This window comes from Sminthopsis crassicaudata, chromosome 3 (assembly GCF_048593235.1).
Source record: "Sminthopsis crassicaudata isolate SCR6 chromosome 3, ASM4859323v1, whole genome shotgun sequence".
Lineage (NCBI taxonomy): Eukaryota > Metazoa > Chordata > Mammalia > Dasyuromorphia > Dasyuridae > Sminthopsis > Sminthopsis crassicaudata.
Genome location: NC_133619.1, coordinates 442,132,532 through 442,151,346, shown reverse-complemented (window position 1 = coordinate 442,151,346; position 18,815 = coordinate 442,132,532). Strand labels below are relative to the sequence as shown.

Genomic DNA, 18,815 nt, shown 5'->3' with positions numbered 1-18,815 from the left:
TTCCTCTCGTTTTTCTTTCCTCCAGCTGTTTCTTCCCTCTTCATCTCCCCTCCCTCATTACTCCTCTTCCTCCCCTTTTTTTTATTTTTCTCCCCTTTACCACCTCCTCTTTTCCCCCTACTTCTCCTCTCTAGTTCCTCTTTCCTTTTTTTCTTTCCCCTCTATTTCCCCTTTTTGCTCCCCATTTCTCCTTCCCTCCTGGTTCTTCCACCTCCTCCTTTTCTCCCCTTCTCTTTTTCTTTTTCTCTTTTCCTCCTCTCCCTGATCTCTCGCCTCCTGTTTCCTCTTCTTGGCCCCTTAAAATTCCCTCCGTTCCCGTTTTCTCTCTTCCTCCCCTTTTTTTGATCGAGTCTCCCCTATTTTGCCTGGCCCTCCCCTTGGGTTTCTTCCCTCGCCCCTCCCCCCGTGGGCGGGGCTCACCCGTGGAACGCGGCGGTTGCCTAGGAGACGGGCAGCCTCAGAGAGGGCTGCTCAGTGTTTCTCCGGCTGGGCTCGGAGAGCTGGGCGTCTGGAGCGCGCCCCGGCGGGGTGGGGTGACTGTCTCTGGGCCAGCGGGTCATTCCTTCTCTTTGGGTGGAAGGCCCCTGGCGACTGAAGCGGGGAGATGAGCCGGTAAGAAGAGCTGGGGTCCTCCTCCTCCCTTTCCCCTCCGCTCTTGCTGAGTTGGGCGGCTTATCCCCCATCTTCTCTTCCCCTCGCTGTAGGTACGTTTCTCGAAGCTCCGGGACTTCCAGGACGGTACTTTCTAAGGTAAGAGAGAAGCCGAAGCTTGAGGTAGCTCTCTACACCTGCCTTCCCCTCGCCCCCACCTAACTTCGGCTTTAGGCCAGTGGAAAAAAGATCCATTTAGTTCTGCAAGATGCTATGAAGTGCCTTCTGATTGCTGGGCGTCCCGCCCCGTGGCGCGCACCTAAATCCACCATGAAAAGATGCCGGGCACCGCCCTCCCACCCTTCCCAGCTCCCTGCCGTAACTCCTGAAAAAGCCTTGGGCGGGGCGGTGTCGGGCCGGGTTCTGGTCCCCCACAGAGCCTGTGACTCTGGGACTTCGCTGTCTTTCTGGGTCTCGGCGGGCCCACCTGTAAGGTGAAAGGGGTAGGGACTGTGGGCTCCCTGGCCCCTTTCAGCACCATTAAGCTCCCGTTCTATAACAGAGACGTTCTAAATTCTTGAAAAGCGCAGCCTTCTATCCACACCAGCCATTCCATTTGTAAGTTAGAAATGATGCTGATTGTTCACTCCCTTATTGAGACAGGCTGAGCGCAACCGATTCTTCCTTGAGGTAGAGCCCTACCGGGGAAACGGTCTCCGAGAGGTTAAATGTCTTGGGCTAAATCCAAAATACAAATTGTGTGATTCCAAATCCAATACCTTCGTCCCATCACTTCAGCCTCTCCACAACCAATTGTTCTCAATTTGATATAACGCACTCCCACGCTGAACTCTTTTTCTCTTATTTAGATTTAAAATGGACAAGAATAGGGACTGTTCTTCCCTCTGTTTCCAATAACACTTGATAGACTAATGAGTCCATTTTAGTTACTTCAAAAAAAAATCGAATTTTTAGAAGACTTATTAGACCCAAATAATATTACAGACGATGTGGGTATTTGGTTATGAAAACTAATTTGTACCCCTTGAACTCTAATTCTAGTAGAGTTTGTGTATTATTATTGGTGGTGGTGTGTTTTTCCAGCAATGGTATCAGACTAATGATTTCTTTTGAATAAATTTAGAACATACTTCCTAGACGCAAAATCTCTGCTTGCTTTTTTAGATGTCTTCTTTTCTAATATTTGTAGTCATAATATCCCACTGGATTATCCAACCAACTGACTAGAAGTATAAGTAAAAAATTGATCTCCTCATTTTCCCTAATCTGGTCACTTTATGCTTTCCACCTCATATTTTATCTTCTTTGTTCACTTTAAGTTTTGTTTTTGGACACACAATAAAAATTCCATAAACTCAGATGCCTAGAAAATTGAGGTATTCTGGCTAATCTGGTTAATGTAGAGTTGACCAAAAGACTATTTTTATCTTCTATCTTTATTGTAAATTCATCTAACTTCTTGCCTTATAGTAGAATACCATAAACATAATTAATGTTTTTTAATTCAGCATCTTGAAGTATCCGAATCATTTTAAATGCCATGATAATCATGAAGCACTTAAGTGCCTACTATTTGCCAGGCTGTAGGAGCTGGGTATACAAAAACAGGAAATGAAACACTTCTGCTCTCAAGCAGTTTAGATCCTCTCTGGGCAGTTAGTATATGAGACAATTATATACTGACTAAGTATCTACAAGAAAAGGGGCAGTTAGGTGATGTAGTAGAGAACTGATGGTCCACTCAGTAAGAGGCATATTCAAATCACACCTCAGACACTTACTAGCTGTGTGACCCTGGACAAAACACTTAATCTCGTTTGCCTCAGTTTCCTCATCTGTAAAATGAACTGGAGAAGGAAATTGAAAACCATTCCAGTGTCTTTGCCAACTAATGGGATCACAGAGAGTTGGACATGACTGGAAAATGACTGAACAACAGTAAAACTTAGGAAGAAAAGGCACTGACAATTGAGGGAGGATCAGGAAAGCTTCACATAGAAAGTAATACTTGAGATGCATTTTGAAATGAATGAGGGATTCTACTAGATAGAAGTGAGGATGAAGGGAGAACATTTCAGGCAAGTACATTTCAATGTAAAGATATAGATATAGGAAATGAATCATCATATACAAGAGAAAAGGCCAGTTTTATTGGCTCATAGATCAGGTAGTAATGTAAAATGAGGATGGAATGGTAATGGTACCAAGTTGCAAAGGGTTTTTAAAAAGCAAAAAGAGTTGAAAGTATTGGACTGCCTGCAAAGACCCACCCTGAACTGATTCCTATAATGTGGAGGTGAACTTGGGTTCTTAAAAGTCTGTGCACTAAGAAAACAGCTCTGGTGGGTCCTGCCAACCAGCAAAGGTTTCAAGTAGCTTGTGAACTATTCCTTTACTCTCAGAGGACCAGCCAAGGCAAGATCAAAAGAACTGATCACCAAAAAGTTGGCCATTGATTGATGATTAATTCTTTTTTTAAGCACAGCAATTTGTGTAAGTGTTTACTAAGGTATAAAGGAATTGCAGTCTATTTTAGTAAAGTGTACCTCTCTTTTCCAGTCTTTCAATCTTTTGAGATATTGCATCTTAAATATACAGCATTACAGTTGGAAGAGATTGAAATCTGTGAGTCCAAAGACATTCTTTAGAAGTTGCTTTAAAAACTGAGCCCTTGGGCAGTTAGGTGGTGAAGCCCTAAAGTCAGGAGGATCTGAGTTCAAATTTGGTCTCAGACCCTTCACACTTCCTAACTGCATGACCCTGGGCAAGTCACTTAACCCCAGTTGCTTAAGAAAAAAAAAAAAACTTGAGCCCCTGCTACAATATATTTCTTTGTCTTGGTATTTCAGCTAAAAATGGAATGCCCTCATTTTTTTTTCTCTTAAAGGACAGGCTAATTGAGGTTTTACAGAACATGATTGTTTTGTTAAAAAGTTTGAAAGAAGCCTCAGCAAATAGTAAGTCCATTTCTGAACCAGAGCCCCTTTTATAACACTTGACAATAGATCATCCAGCCTTTGTTTGAAAACCTCTTCTGAAAGTGGAGACCTTCAACCTACCCTCATCTGCTCTGACAGTGAGGTCCTTCAACATCCTGATTGCTCTCTATGTGCCAAAATTATCAATGATGATATAAATTTTTTTTTGAGGCTGGGGTTAAGTGACTTGCCTAGGGTCACATAGCTAGGAAGTGTTAAGTGTCTGAGATCATATTTGAACTCGGGTCCTCCTGAATTCAAGGCTGGTGCTCTATCCACTGTGCCACCTCGCTGCCCCCAATGATGATATAAAATAAATCTACAAAATCAACAACTATAAAACACCCAAAGGGGAGGGGTATCTTGTGTACAAGAGAGAACCTCTCCTGATTAGGAATACCAGGCCAGCTGCACTGCTGAGATGGCGCTGGGAGAGAAGGAACCAGCACATTTGGTGAGTGCAGAAGGGGTGAGGCAGGAAAATGCTGGCTGTGGATACTTAGAGAAGGGTGGTTTGGTGAAATGAAGCCAGAGGCACCATCCCTGCCCCAGGACTAGAAACACTTACACTAATAGTTCTCTTTAAAAAAAAATGGACAGGCAAAGAAAAAAAAAAAAAAAACCTAAATCAGAAATTTACTATACGGGAATAGGGAAAACCAGGGTTCACATTCAGAGGAGGACAGTGAAGTAAAAATAAACAAACAAAAACTTATTTTATGTCAAAGGGTGACTTTAAATTGTTCCCTGGTTAGAGAGAATTTATTGAACTCAAAAAGATTTTTAAAATTAAATGATTGAGGAAAAGCTAAAAATTAAAATTAAAAACCATCTGAAAAAAAACCCAAGACAATTGTGGAAAAAGTTAACCAATTAGAAAAGGAAATCCAGAATCTTAAAGAATAAAGAAAAAACATAAAACATAAAAAAATAGTTCTAGAAAACAGATTAAGAAGAGAAAACGAGATAACTAATACATTGTTGGTAGAATAGTGAATTGATCTATCATTTGGGGGAGCTATTTTGAATTATGCCCAAAGAGTTATAAAAATGTTGTATACCCTTTGACCCAGCAACACCGTTATTAGATCTGTTATTAGGGGAAAAGGAAAAGAATATATAGGTTCTAAAATATTTATAGCGTATCTCTTTGTGAGAGCAAAGAACTAGAAATTAAAGGGCTGTCTGTCAATGAGGAATGGCTGAATAAGTTATGGTATATAATTGTTTTAAAATATATACATATGTATATGTGTATATATGCACACACATGTATATACATACATAGTGCTGTAAAGAGTAGCTTGATATTAGAAAAACATGGAGAAATACATGAAATAGGGGCAGCTAGATAGCGCAGTGGATAGAGCACCAGCCTTGAATTCAGGAGGATCGGAGTTCAAATCTGGTCTCAGACACTTAACACTTCCTAGCTGTGGGACCCTGGGCAAGTCACTTAACCCCAGCCTCAGGAAAAGAAAAAGATTTACACATACTTTAGGGGCAGCTAGGTGGCGCAGTGGATAGAGCACCAGCCTTGAATTCAGGAGGACCAGAGTTCAAATTTGGTCTCAGACACTTAACACTTCCTAGCTGTGTGACCCTGGGCAAATCACTTAACCCCAGCCTCAAAAAAAAAAAAAAAAAAAAAAAAAAAAAAAAAAAATAATGAAGAGTAAAATGGGCATAACTAAGAGAACATTATATACAATCATTGCAATATTGTTCAAAGAGTAACTTAAATAACTAAGTTATATGAATATTCAAATCAACCATGAAGGATATATGAAGGAAAATATTATTTACATTCAGAGAAAACTGATATATGGATATATTATGTGGTCACACACACACACACTCCTAACCCCACGATAGAGAAGGTTAACATTTTATATATGTGTGTATGTATATATATATACATACACACATATATACATTATATATATATATATATAATGTATATATATACATACACACATATATACATTATATATATATAATGTATATATATATATATATATACATACACACATATATACATTTTATATATATATGTTTTGACTTAGGGACTCCTATGGTACAACTGCACCCCATAGAGCATAACACTAATAGTCTAAGCCTTCTACAAGTTCAGTTTTTAGAAGGCAAGACTATACATTGGCTTGCAAATCATTTGATACAAACTAAAATTATTAAATAAACTTTATAACTTGTTATACCTTTAAAAATTTAATATGCAATAGATCTTTTATTATGGCCACAAATTTGACCAAATGCCAATGGTAAACTGGCATTGAGTCTGCAAGATGTTAACATATTTTAATTCTTCATTAGGATACCACCCTTTGCTCCAAGTTACTTTTGATGAACAATCCATTTTTCTAAGTTAGTCTTAATTAAAGCCCATATATTTTTTTCTTTCATTTGATTTTCCTTTATTTGTCCCTTCTGTGATTTCATCATCTGAGTTGGAATTGGAAGGGACCAGTTGAAAAAGAGGTATCTTCATCAACCCTCATTCTATGAAGAAAATATATTTCTTGGTTTTAATTCTAACTCCTTTGCTCTGTAGAATGTTATATTCCAAGTCCTCTTATCCTTTAATGTAGAAGCTGCTAAATCTTGTGTTATCCTGACTGTGTCTTTACCATACTTGAATTGTTTCTTTCTGGATGCTTTCAGTATTTTCTCATTGACCTGGGAGATCTGGAACCTGGCTATAATATTCCTAGGAGTATTCATCTTGGAATCTCTTTCAGAAGAGATTGGTAGGGGCAGCTAGGTGGTGCAGTGGATAGAGCACCAGCCCTGAAGTTAGGAGGACTTGAGTTCAAATCTAACCTCATACACTTAACAGTTTTCTTTGATAATTTCTCAAAAGATGATGTCTAGGCTTTTTTTTCCTGATCATGGCTTTCAGGTAGATCAATAATTTTAAATTCTCTCTCCTGGATCTGTTTTCTAGGTCAGTTGATTTCCCAAGAAGATATTTCATATTTTCTATTTTTTTTCATTCTTTTAGTTTTATTTTATTGTTTCTTGATTTCTTATAGTCATTAGCTTCTATTTGCTCAATTCTCATTTTTAAGGAATTAGTTCTCTTAGTGAATTTTTGTACTTCCTTTCCCATTTGGGAATTTGTTTTTTTAAAGACATTTTAAGCCATTCTTCTCCTCATTAGCCTTTTGTACTTCCTTTTGCATCACTCCCATTTCTCTTACCAATGAACTTCAGAATCTCTTTTGAGGTCTTCCTGTGTATTTTGATATTCCTTGTCACTGTAGTGACTTTCTTTGGTCAGAGTCTTTTTTTTCTGTTATTTGCTCATTTTCCCAGCCTATTACTCGGCTTTTAATTCTTTGTTAAAGTAGACCTCTGTTTCAAGGATGGAGAGTGCACTGTCCATAGCTTCATGGGATTTTTGCATCTGTTTCCAGTGATCCTTCTAGGGATCTAGTTTTCAGTTCTTCCAAGGTGATCTAAGGAGAAGTGTGTTTATTACTCTCCTGGCCTATGCTCTGGTTTTTGAGGGACCACGAGTACTCTTTTCTGCCCTGGTACTGTGAGAAGGGTCTTTGATCCAACTTCACAGCAAGATGCTGCTCCCTGTGGACTGTAAGCCAGAGCTGCATCCTGGATCTGAGTATGGGAAAAGCAATAGAGGCCTGCCTCAGTACTAGAAGAGACCTCCTGTAGCTTCCTTCTGACCGCTTGTCTGAGTCCCTCACCATCTGTGGAAGCTGCCACCACCACATTGAGCGGCTCTCAAGGCTCGATCCTGGTTTTCTGGGAACTGGTCAGTGCTGGCAAGGCCTGTACCAGGACTGTGCTGCACTCTCAGCCTGGGGAAACACATCTTTCCTGCCAACCTCCTCATTGTTTTTGGCTGGAAAATTGTTCCACTCCCTCTTGTGGTGGGTTCCGATGCTCTAAAATTTGTTTAGAGTCTGAGACTATGGCTTATGAGATTCTTATCGGTATTTCTAATAGGACAGGGTGGGTGGGTCTGGAATGAGAGAAGAATGTCTTATTTTGACAAATAATCTAATAGCCTATATCTGGAAGAAAGCATATTAACCAGGGAGATTTTTCTTCTTAATTTATTAACTCAAGGCCTAGTTTTGTGACCTTTAATAACCTCTCCAGAGTCAAGAATTTAAGGCCATATAGAAAACATTATATATGTTAGTTGGTTTTGAATGTTTGAGATCTACAGACAAGAAGAAGGACTAAAAGTGACCCAAATGGACCAATTGGAACAGATATAATTCCTTTTCCCTTTTGAAATACTTGAAGAAAATTCTCTTGTCCCTGAAGGGTCATCTCTAGTCTGAACTTCCTTGCTTGCTTTAACAGATCCTAAGATCCCTGGTTCCTTCTCTATCTTGATCACTCTCTAAACAAATATTAACTTCTCACTGGCATTTCTAAATAGCCCATAGATTCGAACCCCTGGTGCTCCAAGGCACAGTATACCAGCTCTATTACTTCCTTTGGGCTGTTTGTTTCTTTTAATGCAACCTGAGTTTGTATCAGTTTTGGGGGTGCTGGCCATACTATTGACTCAATGAATTTGTTAAATCTCCCAAAATCTCCAGGTCTTTATCATATGAACTATATTATTTAGCCACCTCATCTTCGGCTTGCAATGTTTGTAGTTTTTTTTTTTTAACCTAAGTGTAAAATTTCACATTTATTTCTGTTTTTCATCTTATAAAACTTGCCATTTATTGCTGAATAAATAACCTTTTTTGTTTTTTGTTTTTTATCTTGATTATTAGTTGTCCATTCTGTGTTGGGAACCATGATGGCTCATTCCTGCAAATCAGAGATGATCATTTCAAAGAAAGTGTTTCAACTTGATTTCATGGGTTCTATCAGGAACACAACCATAAGAGGTCTTACTTTGCTTGAGGAAGAGAAATAGATTGGCCAATGAGGGAATGAAACAGGTTAGAAGGTAGAAGCCACATAAACTCAACAGAATGATAAGCAGATTTCATAAGATGAGGGCTCAAATTTAGAATTAGAAGGAAACTTAAAGATCATCTATCCAAAACCCTATCTTTTTAGAAACAAAACTGAGACCCAGGAAATGAAATGATTTGCCCAGAACTGATACTTTATTTTCCAACTGTCCCTGCTTCTGTTGCTGCTATGACAGCTGCTTTCTCACCCTGGATCTTCCCTCAGAACCTTGGATCTTCTTACCTGATAATTTCCTTCTGCCATTCCAGCCTCCACCTCCTCCCAATCCTCCATTTTGGGGGCAAGTCCAGAAAGACCATATTTAGTTTCCTGTCCTGGCTGTGCTTTTTACTCTAAAGACTTTGCCACTATGGCCTCCAATCCTTCACACACCCTCTTTTTGTTGTCTTCTTCCATTACAATGTAAGCTCTTTGAAGGGTCCTTTTTCCTTTTTGCTTTCATTTGTACATCAGGCATTTAGCATAATTCATGGCATATAGTAAGTGCTCAATAAGTGTTTGTTCCTTACCTACCTTGCCCAATGTCATACATGTAGTGAGTAGTAGAGCCAAGATTTGAAAACTTAGATCTTGTGACTCCCAAGTCTAGTCCTTTTTTTTAGTGTTCCATATTTTTCACAAAATCTGGTATATGAGAAAGATAATAGGATAAATGAGTGGGAAATACAGTTAGCAATTTTCATTGTGAAAAGAATTTTGGAGCAAATTACTCTGAGGGCTTCATTTCTCAAAAATTTATAAAAAACAATTTCCCAGTTGATAAATCATCAAAAGATATGATCTATGTCCAAAGGGCTATAAAATTATGCACACTCTTTGACCTACCAATATCTACAAAATCTGGTATTTTAAATAGCTGCTAGAAAGAGTATACTCTTCTAAAGGCCTATGAAGGGTAAAAAGTCTCTTTAACTTTTTCTATTATAGAAGTAGAAATAACTATCAATTTTTATAGAGAACCTGTTTTCAGGTGATCTTGCTATTTCCTTCAAAAGCAAACAAAAAGAAATGAGATCTATATTAGTTGTCTTTGGTACACAATCTAAGATTTATTAATATAGTTATCTGAATTGTTTCCAGTGGAACGTAAACTCTTTGGGGGATTATCTAAATTTTAATTTTTCTTCCTAGGCTGGCAGATAATAGACACATAATGCCTACCGATTTTAACTTTTATATACATGAGGATTATTTTGTACTAGTTAACTAAATTCTTAAGGCCCCTCAGGACAATGTATCTTATATATTCTGCATGTCCTTCCCCTCATCCCTCAAGCATAAAACAGTGCTAGATATTAGTGTATAATAAATACTTGTTAAATTCATTATTAAGAAGCAAATTTGGTTAGTTTTATTGAAGTTTAATACAAAATGTTAATAAATCACTAATAAATATTTTTAGAGATTCCAGATATAGAGGCATAAAAATTTGGGGAATTACTTGAAGTCTTTGTTCTCATTTTTTTCTTGATCATAAACCATGATTTCCAACATTTTCCTTTTTCACCATCTTCCCCCACTGCACTAAAGCCAATATAAAAGTATACACTGAGTTTGAAGAATTTTATGAGATTCTTGTTTAAGCTGCTTTATCTTTATCATGGTCTTTTAGCTTAGACTCATCAGTCAGCAAGTAGTTATCATGAATAGTGCAATTGACCAAGTGTCCCATAAAATAATGTCTTGTTGCCCTTGGGCACACAATAAAACCAACTCTAGTGACTTCATTATTTTATTTTATGGGAACATGTGAGGCTTTCTTCATTTTAGCTGTACCTTCCTTATAACTTTGTTTTAAAAGATTTAAAAAGAAAGAGAATGCAAATGAATATTTGGTTTGGTTTCTTTAATACAGTGATGACCAGATCATTTGAACATGCCTTCCCATTTAGAGCCACAGTGGTTATGTTAAAAGTGCATGGAAGTTGTGATTCTCCAAAACTTCTGCCCCTTTTTTTTGGCTAATTAGTCATGTCAAAGTTAAAGGAGGCCTGAATGGTACTGAGGGATAATTTTTTTCAAGGATTGTCATGAGCAAATAATTCATGACTTTGTATGGTTGGTTGGTTGGTTGGTTGTACTTTGTGAAGAGGATCAGAATGACATTACTCTATAAAAGTCAACTATGGCTGATTAGACCAATAAGAGCTCAAAATGCTCTGCACAAGTCATACACAAGTAGTCCCTATGAACATTTGGGATGACTTCTCTAGCTTTGTGCCTCTTGCATTTCTTCTGGGCTAATCCAATTCTGCTTTGCTCATAGAACACTGTACCTTCTCTGATACCTGGATACATCTCTGCTTCTTGGACAGCAGTTATAACTTACTAGAATCACGCCCTTCTGGCACTTCCAAGAGCTTTTATTCTTCTGGATTAAACATTCTTTTTTAAAAAAAAAAGATTTTTATTTTTTTAAAAAATATGTATGGACCCTGACCCAGCAGTGTTACTACTGAGCTTATATCCCAAAGAGATCTTAAAGAGGGGAAAGGGACCTGTATGTGCAAGAATGTTTGTGGCAGCCCTCTTTGTAGTGGCCAGAAACTGGAAACTGAGTGGATGCCCATCAATTGGAGAATGGCTGAATAAATTGTGGTATATGAATATTATGGAATATTAGTGTTGTGTAAGAAATGACCAACATTATGATTTCAGAAAGGCCTGGAGAGACTTACATGAACTGATGCTGAGTGAAATGAGCAGGACCAGGAGATCATTGTATACTTCAACAACAATACTATATGATGATCAATTCTGATGGACATTCAACAATGAGATGAACCAAATCAGTTCCAATTTAGCAGTAATGAACTGAACCAGCTACATCCAGCAAAAGTACTCTAAGAGATGACTATGAACCACTACATAGAATTCCCAATCCCTCTGTTTTTGTCCACCTGCATTTTTGATTTCCTTCTCAGGCTAATTGTACACTATTTCAAAGTCTGATTCTTTTTGTACAGCAAAATAACTGTATGGACATGTATACATATATTATATTTAATTTATACGTTAACATATTTAACATATATTGGTCAACCTGCCATCTGGGGGAGAGGGTGGGGGGAAGGAGGGGGAAAATTGGAACAAAAGATTTGGAAATTGTTAATGCTGTAAAACTACCCATGCATATATCTGGTAAATAAAAACTATAAAATAAATAAAATAAAAAAGATATGTATGGATAATTATTCATCACTAATCTTTGCAAAACTTTTTATTCCAATTCCCCCCTTCCTCTACCCCCCTTCCCTAGATGTCAAGTAATCTAATACATGTTAAAACATGTTAAAATATATGTTAAACATGGGAGAAATATATGTTAAATCCAATAGAGACATATATAATTTATGCAATTATCTTGCTGCATAAGAAAAATCAAATCAAACTGGAACAAATGAGAAAAAATAAAATGCAAGCAAACAACAAAAAGAGTGAAAATGGCTATGCTGTGAATCAACTCAGTGCCCACAGTCCTCTTTCTGGGTGTATTTGGCTCTCTTCATCACAGAATCATTGGAACTGATCTGAATCATCTTATTGTTGAAGAAGACCACATCCATCAGAATTGATTCTCATATAGTCATTGTTGTTGCTGTGTACAATGATCTGCTGTTCTGATCATTTCACTTAGCATCAGTTCTTGTCTCTTCAGCTGGCATAAACTTCCAAAAAAATTTTCCCAATTACATGTGAAAACAGATTTTAACATTCATTTTTAAAAATTGTGAGTCAGCAAAAACTTAAAAAACCTGCAGTCCCCACCACACCATGTTGACACATTAGAGCAAGATTTTTGTGGAAAATTTAATGTAAATAACAATAAGACTTTTATTATCAGAGATAAGCAGAAATTTTCCTCCCCAGTATTTTTCCTCCTTCTGTCTCCACCTCCTTCTCTTCTTTTTTCTCCTCCTTGTCTGTCTCTTGTGGAGGCAGGAAGATCTGGATTCAAATTCATCTTCAGATACTTATTAGCCATGTGACCATGGGCAAATTATATCTGACAAAGTTTCCTTAACTGTAAAATAGAGATAATAGCACATACTACACAGTGGGGCTGTTAGGGTCAAGTGAAGTAATATTTATAATATATGTAGCATAGTTCCTGGCACATAGCAGACCCTCTTGTACCTTCCTACCTTTCCTTCATTTTTTCAGTTGACAAACATCCACCTTCTCTCTCTTTCACCCACTGAAAAATAAAAGCAAAATCCTTGTAGCAAATAGGCATGTGAAGCAAAAGGAATTCCCACATAGGCCATATAAAAAAAAAAAGACATTTGATTCCACACCCTGAAACCATCACTTTTCTCACAGGAGATGGATATCCAAAGTCTTCTGGGATTGTGGTTGGTAATGTAGTTGATTAGAGTTCTTAAGTCTTTGAAAGTTATTTGTCTTTACAATGTTGTTAATTGGGTAAGTTGTCCTCTTGGGGTTTGTTTTTTTCATTTCACTTTGCACCATTTCATTAACTTTCTCTAGGTTTTTCTGAAACTACCACCTTCTGTATTTTCTTTTTGATATTTTCTAATTGCTTTATTATTATTTTAGATGTTTCAGTTCCAAATTTTCTTCTTCCCCTCCTTTGCCTATAGGAAATACTATATACCTTATACATAGGGCATCATGCAAAACATTTCCAACTCTGCCATGCTAAAGGGGGGGAAAGCAAGAAAAATATAGTGGGAAAACTATTTCAATCTGCACTCAGAGTTCATTGGTGGTAGCATTTTTCATCATGAGTTCTTTGGAATTGTCATGAATCATTGTATTGATCAGAATAGAATTTCAAAATTGATTATTGTTACAAAATTGCTGTTCCTGTGTACAATGCTCTCCTGGTTCTGCTTACTTGATTTTGCATCAGCTCATATAAGTCTTTCCAGGTTTTTCTGAAACCGTGCTCTTCTTCACCACTCATTTTGATGATTACCGCTTTGTATATAGTTTGAGATTTAATACTATTGGGTTCCTTTCCTTGCCATTTAAAAAAAAATATTCCCTTGAGATTCTTCTTTTGTTATTCAAGATCAATTTTATTTTTTTTCTAGCTCCATAAAGTGATCATTGATTCTGATTGGTATGACAATAAATAAGTAAATTTATTTAGTTAGTATTATTATTTTATTACAATGACCTGCCATGAGTAATTAATATTCTCCAGTTTTTTAGGAGGCCTTATTTGAATGAGTATTTTGTAGTTTATTCAGAGTTCCTGTGTATTCCTTGAGATATTTATTTTTATTTTATATACTTTGTAGTTATTTGAAATAAAATTACTCATTCTGCCTCCTCTTCTTTTGTTTTATTGGTAATATACAGAAATACTGATCACTTGATGTGAATTTAAAATCCTGTAATTTTGCTGGTTATTAATTGTTTCAATTAATTCAACTAATTTAGTTGACTCAAAGATATTACAAGTAAACCTAAATGTCATCAACAAAAAGTAATAATTTTGTTTCATCTTTACCTATGCTTATTCTTTTTCATATCACTATAGCTTGCATTTTAGAGCTATATGATAATGTAGTGTTGATGATGTATACATTGGTACCTTCCTTTATCTTTTATCTTTTATATAATATTGAAATTATTTTTCTTTAAATATTTATGAAATTTGCTTTTAAATTTAATCTGATCCTGTTTTTTTCCCTTGTTGCCCATCTCCATTATGGATTATCCAATTTTTTTTTGTGAGATTGGATCATCTAATTCTTCAAATGTTGTGTTATGTAAATCAGATCTTTCTAGTTTCTTAAGTTTAAGAGGCATAAAATTTAAAGACAAAATTTTTGTTAGAGCAAGAACATGAGATATTATGTGTAAGAAAAACTGCAAAAGAAATAAAAAATAATTACTTTTCTATAAATATCATTTAATAATAATAATAATAATAATGTGTGACATTTAATAGCATTAACTATATGCTAGGCACTATACTAAGGGTTTTACAAATATTATCTCATCAGAGCCTTATAAACAACTCTGGGACATAGGTACTATTATTATCCCCATTTTACCACAAAGGAAACTAAGGCAAACAGAAGTTAAATGATTTTCCCAGAGCCAAAAGCTAATAAACACTTGAGACTGGATTTGAATACAGATTTCCCTGACTCCAAGCCTGGTGTTCTTTCCATTACACCACCTAGCTGTCCCTCAATTTCATAATTTTTTTTCATTTTTTGTGAATTTACCTTTTTCATTTTTGATGCTGGTAATTTGGTTTTCCTGTTCCCTTAGAAAAATTAATTTAGTTTTTTGCACTAGCTCTTGTTTTTAGTTTTGCTTTCAATTTTGATAATATCCTTGATTTTTTTGGATTTGCATCTTAATACTTAATTGGAATTTTGAAATTTGTTGATTTTCTAGCTTTTAAAATTGTGTGGCCAATTTATTTATCTGTTTTTGTTTTGATGAAGGTGTTTGGAGATAAATATTTTCCCCTAATTGCTTTAGCTGCATTCCACAATTTTTTGTCTGTTGAGTCCTTATGCTATCCTGATCTTTCAGGCTCATCATTTAGGAAGTCACCCTGGAAGTCACCCTGGATTCTTCATTATCTCTTACCCTTTCTGTTATCTCTATTACCAAGTAACATCCTGGACAATTTCATCTTTATCATTGCTCTTGAATTCAGCCCCTTCTCTCCTCTGACAACATCACCACCTAGGGGTAGGGCTTTTAAGAAGTCATAACTTGTTTATTGCAATAGCTCTGGTTGACACAAATTTATCCCCACTCCATTATCCATTTAGTAAAGTTATTTTCCTTAACACAGATCTGTACATCACACACACACACACACACACACACACACACACACACACACACACACACACCACTTACTAAACTCCAGTGGTTTCTTGTTGCCTTCAGGAACAAATACCAAATGCTGTGTTTAGTGTTCAGAGTTCTTTATAATTTTCCTCACTCCTACATTTTATTTCTCATTGTTAAATCTAATCTATTCAGTTGAATCTGCTGTGTTGTAGTATAATATAAAATTCTTCCTAGATTTTTTTTTCCTTCATGTTAATTAAGGAAAAAAGAAATACATGTTTCCATTGTGTATTCTTTTAACATGGTGTCTTTGACTTGTATGAATTGATGCAGAGTAAAATGAACAGAACCAGGAAAATATTACACACAATGTTGCCAACATTGTGTGATGATCAATTATGGATGACCTAGTTCTTCTCAACAACACAATGATCCAAGACAAGTACAAAGGACTCATGATGCTATCCACTATCCACATCCACAGTTGTACACAACTGATGAATTCTGAATACAGATCAAAGCATATTTTTTCTACTTTATTTTTTCATGTTTTTCCCTTTTGATCTATTTCTTCTTTCATAACTGTGACTAATATGGATATTTATTTTTCCACTATTGCACTTATATAATGTGCCATTGTAGGAAGAAGGGAGGAGAAAGGAAGAAAAGTTTGGAACTCAAAATCTTGTAAAAATGAAGGCTAAAAGTTGTCTTGATATATAATTGGAGGGGAATAAAAAACTATTAGAAATTTTTTAAATCTATGCAAACTCTAAGAAAAAGGCTGTCTTTGGAATAATTACTATCATAGTCACTACATATATATGTATGTATGTATTATATATATATTAATAGCTAAAATCATGAGGTGTGAAAATAATGAAATATTTGAATGAACTTTTTTTCTCTTGTAGGGGACATGATGGACCTTGACTCTGGGCCCTAAACTAGCTTATGAAAATTACTAACAAAAATATTTTCTAAAATGACTAACATAAGTATATTTAGACTTGCTGGGCCCACAGAATAACACATACCCATTAAACTGTTCCTTGAACCCAGGTAACCAAATTGCTAACAGACCCTGTGGCCAAGCTATTGTCTGAAAAAAAAAACTCTGTTTTTAGCAGCCTTAGTATTTCTAACATGGCTTAGAATCAACATTTCGGTATAAATGATTTCTTCCCCCTGACCCTAATTGCCAATTAGTTGCCCATGCTATGATCTGCCTATTTGACAAAATAAAACTCTGACTTAAAAAGAATCCTGTACAAGTGTTCTCAGTTGGACTTCTAACCAAAACTCTCTCTGGAAGCACCCTCCAACAAACTACTAGAATTTTGCATTCATCTTAATGTACATCCCCTTAAAGGTATATGATTATCCTAATTTCTAGTGAACACATGTGCTTTAATCTTCTCTGGGCTCCAGAAGGTGTTGGGATGTTTCTTCTTGAATCCCATTGACATGGCTCCATCTCCCATGTCCCTTTGTTAGGGATCTGCTCTTAGCACTCAAGTTCCATTTAATGACTTACTATTAATAGCTTTTACAAAGAAATATTTATTCCAGAGATAAAGCATGAACAAATTCATATTTTCCTAATACCTCTAGGGCATACCTATACCACTTTACTCTCTAGGGCAGAATAAGCTCAAAACTTAGCTCAGTTTCTATTTAGCTTTAGACTTACCAATTTCATGTCCAAATATCACTACTGCATGTTGACTTTTTGTACTGGGTTGAGGTCCTGAGATTCACTTCTGAAGATTGTGCCTTACTCCTTAGGGCATCAGTGCTGTGCCAGCTGCATTTCTGGCTCCCAGATTCCTGTGGTTCATTTTTTTGATTCTGGTTCAAGCATCTATTTGTTTTCTTCTCATAGAATGGAAGCTACTTCAGCTTCCATCACATCTCTTACCATATGCCAGGACCAGAATCATCAAATAAAGTGAAGGGAGGCAACAAATGAGTAGCCAAAGCTGATGGGACTTTATGAATCACAGCCAATCAGTGAGCCTCCTGGACACTGCTCAAGAGGAACCAATTATGGCATATCTCCAAATACCTCACCATCCCTCCAAAGCACCTCCTTTACAGGTTTTCTCTGCAGATGACCTAGCCATTCCTCTATGTGGATCCCATTTCATCAGTTAAAAAAGGTGATGGGATCTGCATGTACATCAAACTTTTACTGGACTGAACACAAATTCTTGATCTCTTTGTATCTAAGTCATTAACACAGAATGAGTCCATTCTTTATCCTAATCTCCTTTTCTCAACTCCAGCTTCTTTTCAGTCTGTATTTTTAAATGTATAAAATAAAATTCATAGCATTGCAAAGGAAGCCTATTATATTGACATATAATCCCTTATCTAATCTAGATCTCTCATTTTTCAGATGAGATGAAATTAAGATACAGAATGCTTAAATGATTTATTAAAGATCTTAGCTGGGAAGTGAAAGAGGTGGATTTGAACCCCAGGTTTCTGACACCAGATTCATACACTTTGTTTCTGAAAGCATATACATATATATATATATATATATATATATATATATATATATATATATATATATATATATATATATATATATATATATATATATATATATATATATATATATATATATATATATATATATATATATATATATGTGAGTTATTATTTTTACATAGAAATATTACAAATGATGGTTAGGAATATAGTTGAAATGTTATTTATAATACACTTCCAGTATGTTATAAATTACATAGGCTTTTGAGGAAGCAGTTTGGGGCCAAAATATGAGAAGTTTTTTTTCTCTGTGGCTTATATGTCACAGAAAAATTTATGGCTCCCTGGCTTTTAAATAAAAACCCTTAGTCTCTCAGCAACAACTCTCAAATCTCACAATATTCACTGCCAGCTTTTCTCTCTAAATTGTCTGAAAAACCATTGGCTACATTTAGTATTTCCAAAGCCAGACTATAGAACTGTGGTTTTTATTATGCCTTTTGCTATTCTTTCTTGCTCTGCTGACTCTGCAAAGTAATATGCAATATTCTTCAAGTCTTCTTGTTGACTCTAAAAAACTACATGGAAAAATTCTTATATGTATCTCAAGGACTTTTTAGTGATGTCCATAGACTTTTTCCTCAGACTCAATAAAAGAGAGAAGTTTACTAAACACATGGAAAAAATACTATATTAAAATGTGACCAGGAAAAATAGCAATTATCAATTCCATACTGTCTACTTTGCCTTTTCTTTATAGTCTATATGAGTAGCAAGCAGACCTCACACACATCTCCATCCTTATGAAGATCATACAATTGATTTAAAGGTTTAGAGAATATAAAATTATACTGTACTACTTGTTAGATAATAAGGAAACATTTGATTTAGTACTTAAGTTCAGCAAAATCTGTTGCGTACCTTCTGTGTCTAAGGCAAAGT

At 35.9% G+C, this 18,815-nt stretch overlaps 1 protein-coding gene across 1 annotated transcript in view; it reads left to right on the top strand.

Annotated features, from left to right (window-relative positions):
* Positions 1–423: 423 nt before the first annotated feature.
* Positions 424–18,815, top strand: part of ERICH2 (glutamate rich 2) — an 82,527-nt gene continuing 64,135 nt past the window's right edge. Inside the window, exons 1-2 of the mRNA XM_074303153.1 lie at positions 424–612; positions 705–750. Of these exons, the coding sequence (XP_074159254.1) occupies positions 605–612; positions 705–750 (54 nt within the window). The 5' untranslated portion in view covers positions 424–604. The remainder of the gene's footprint in view (positions 613–704; positions 751–18,815) is intronic.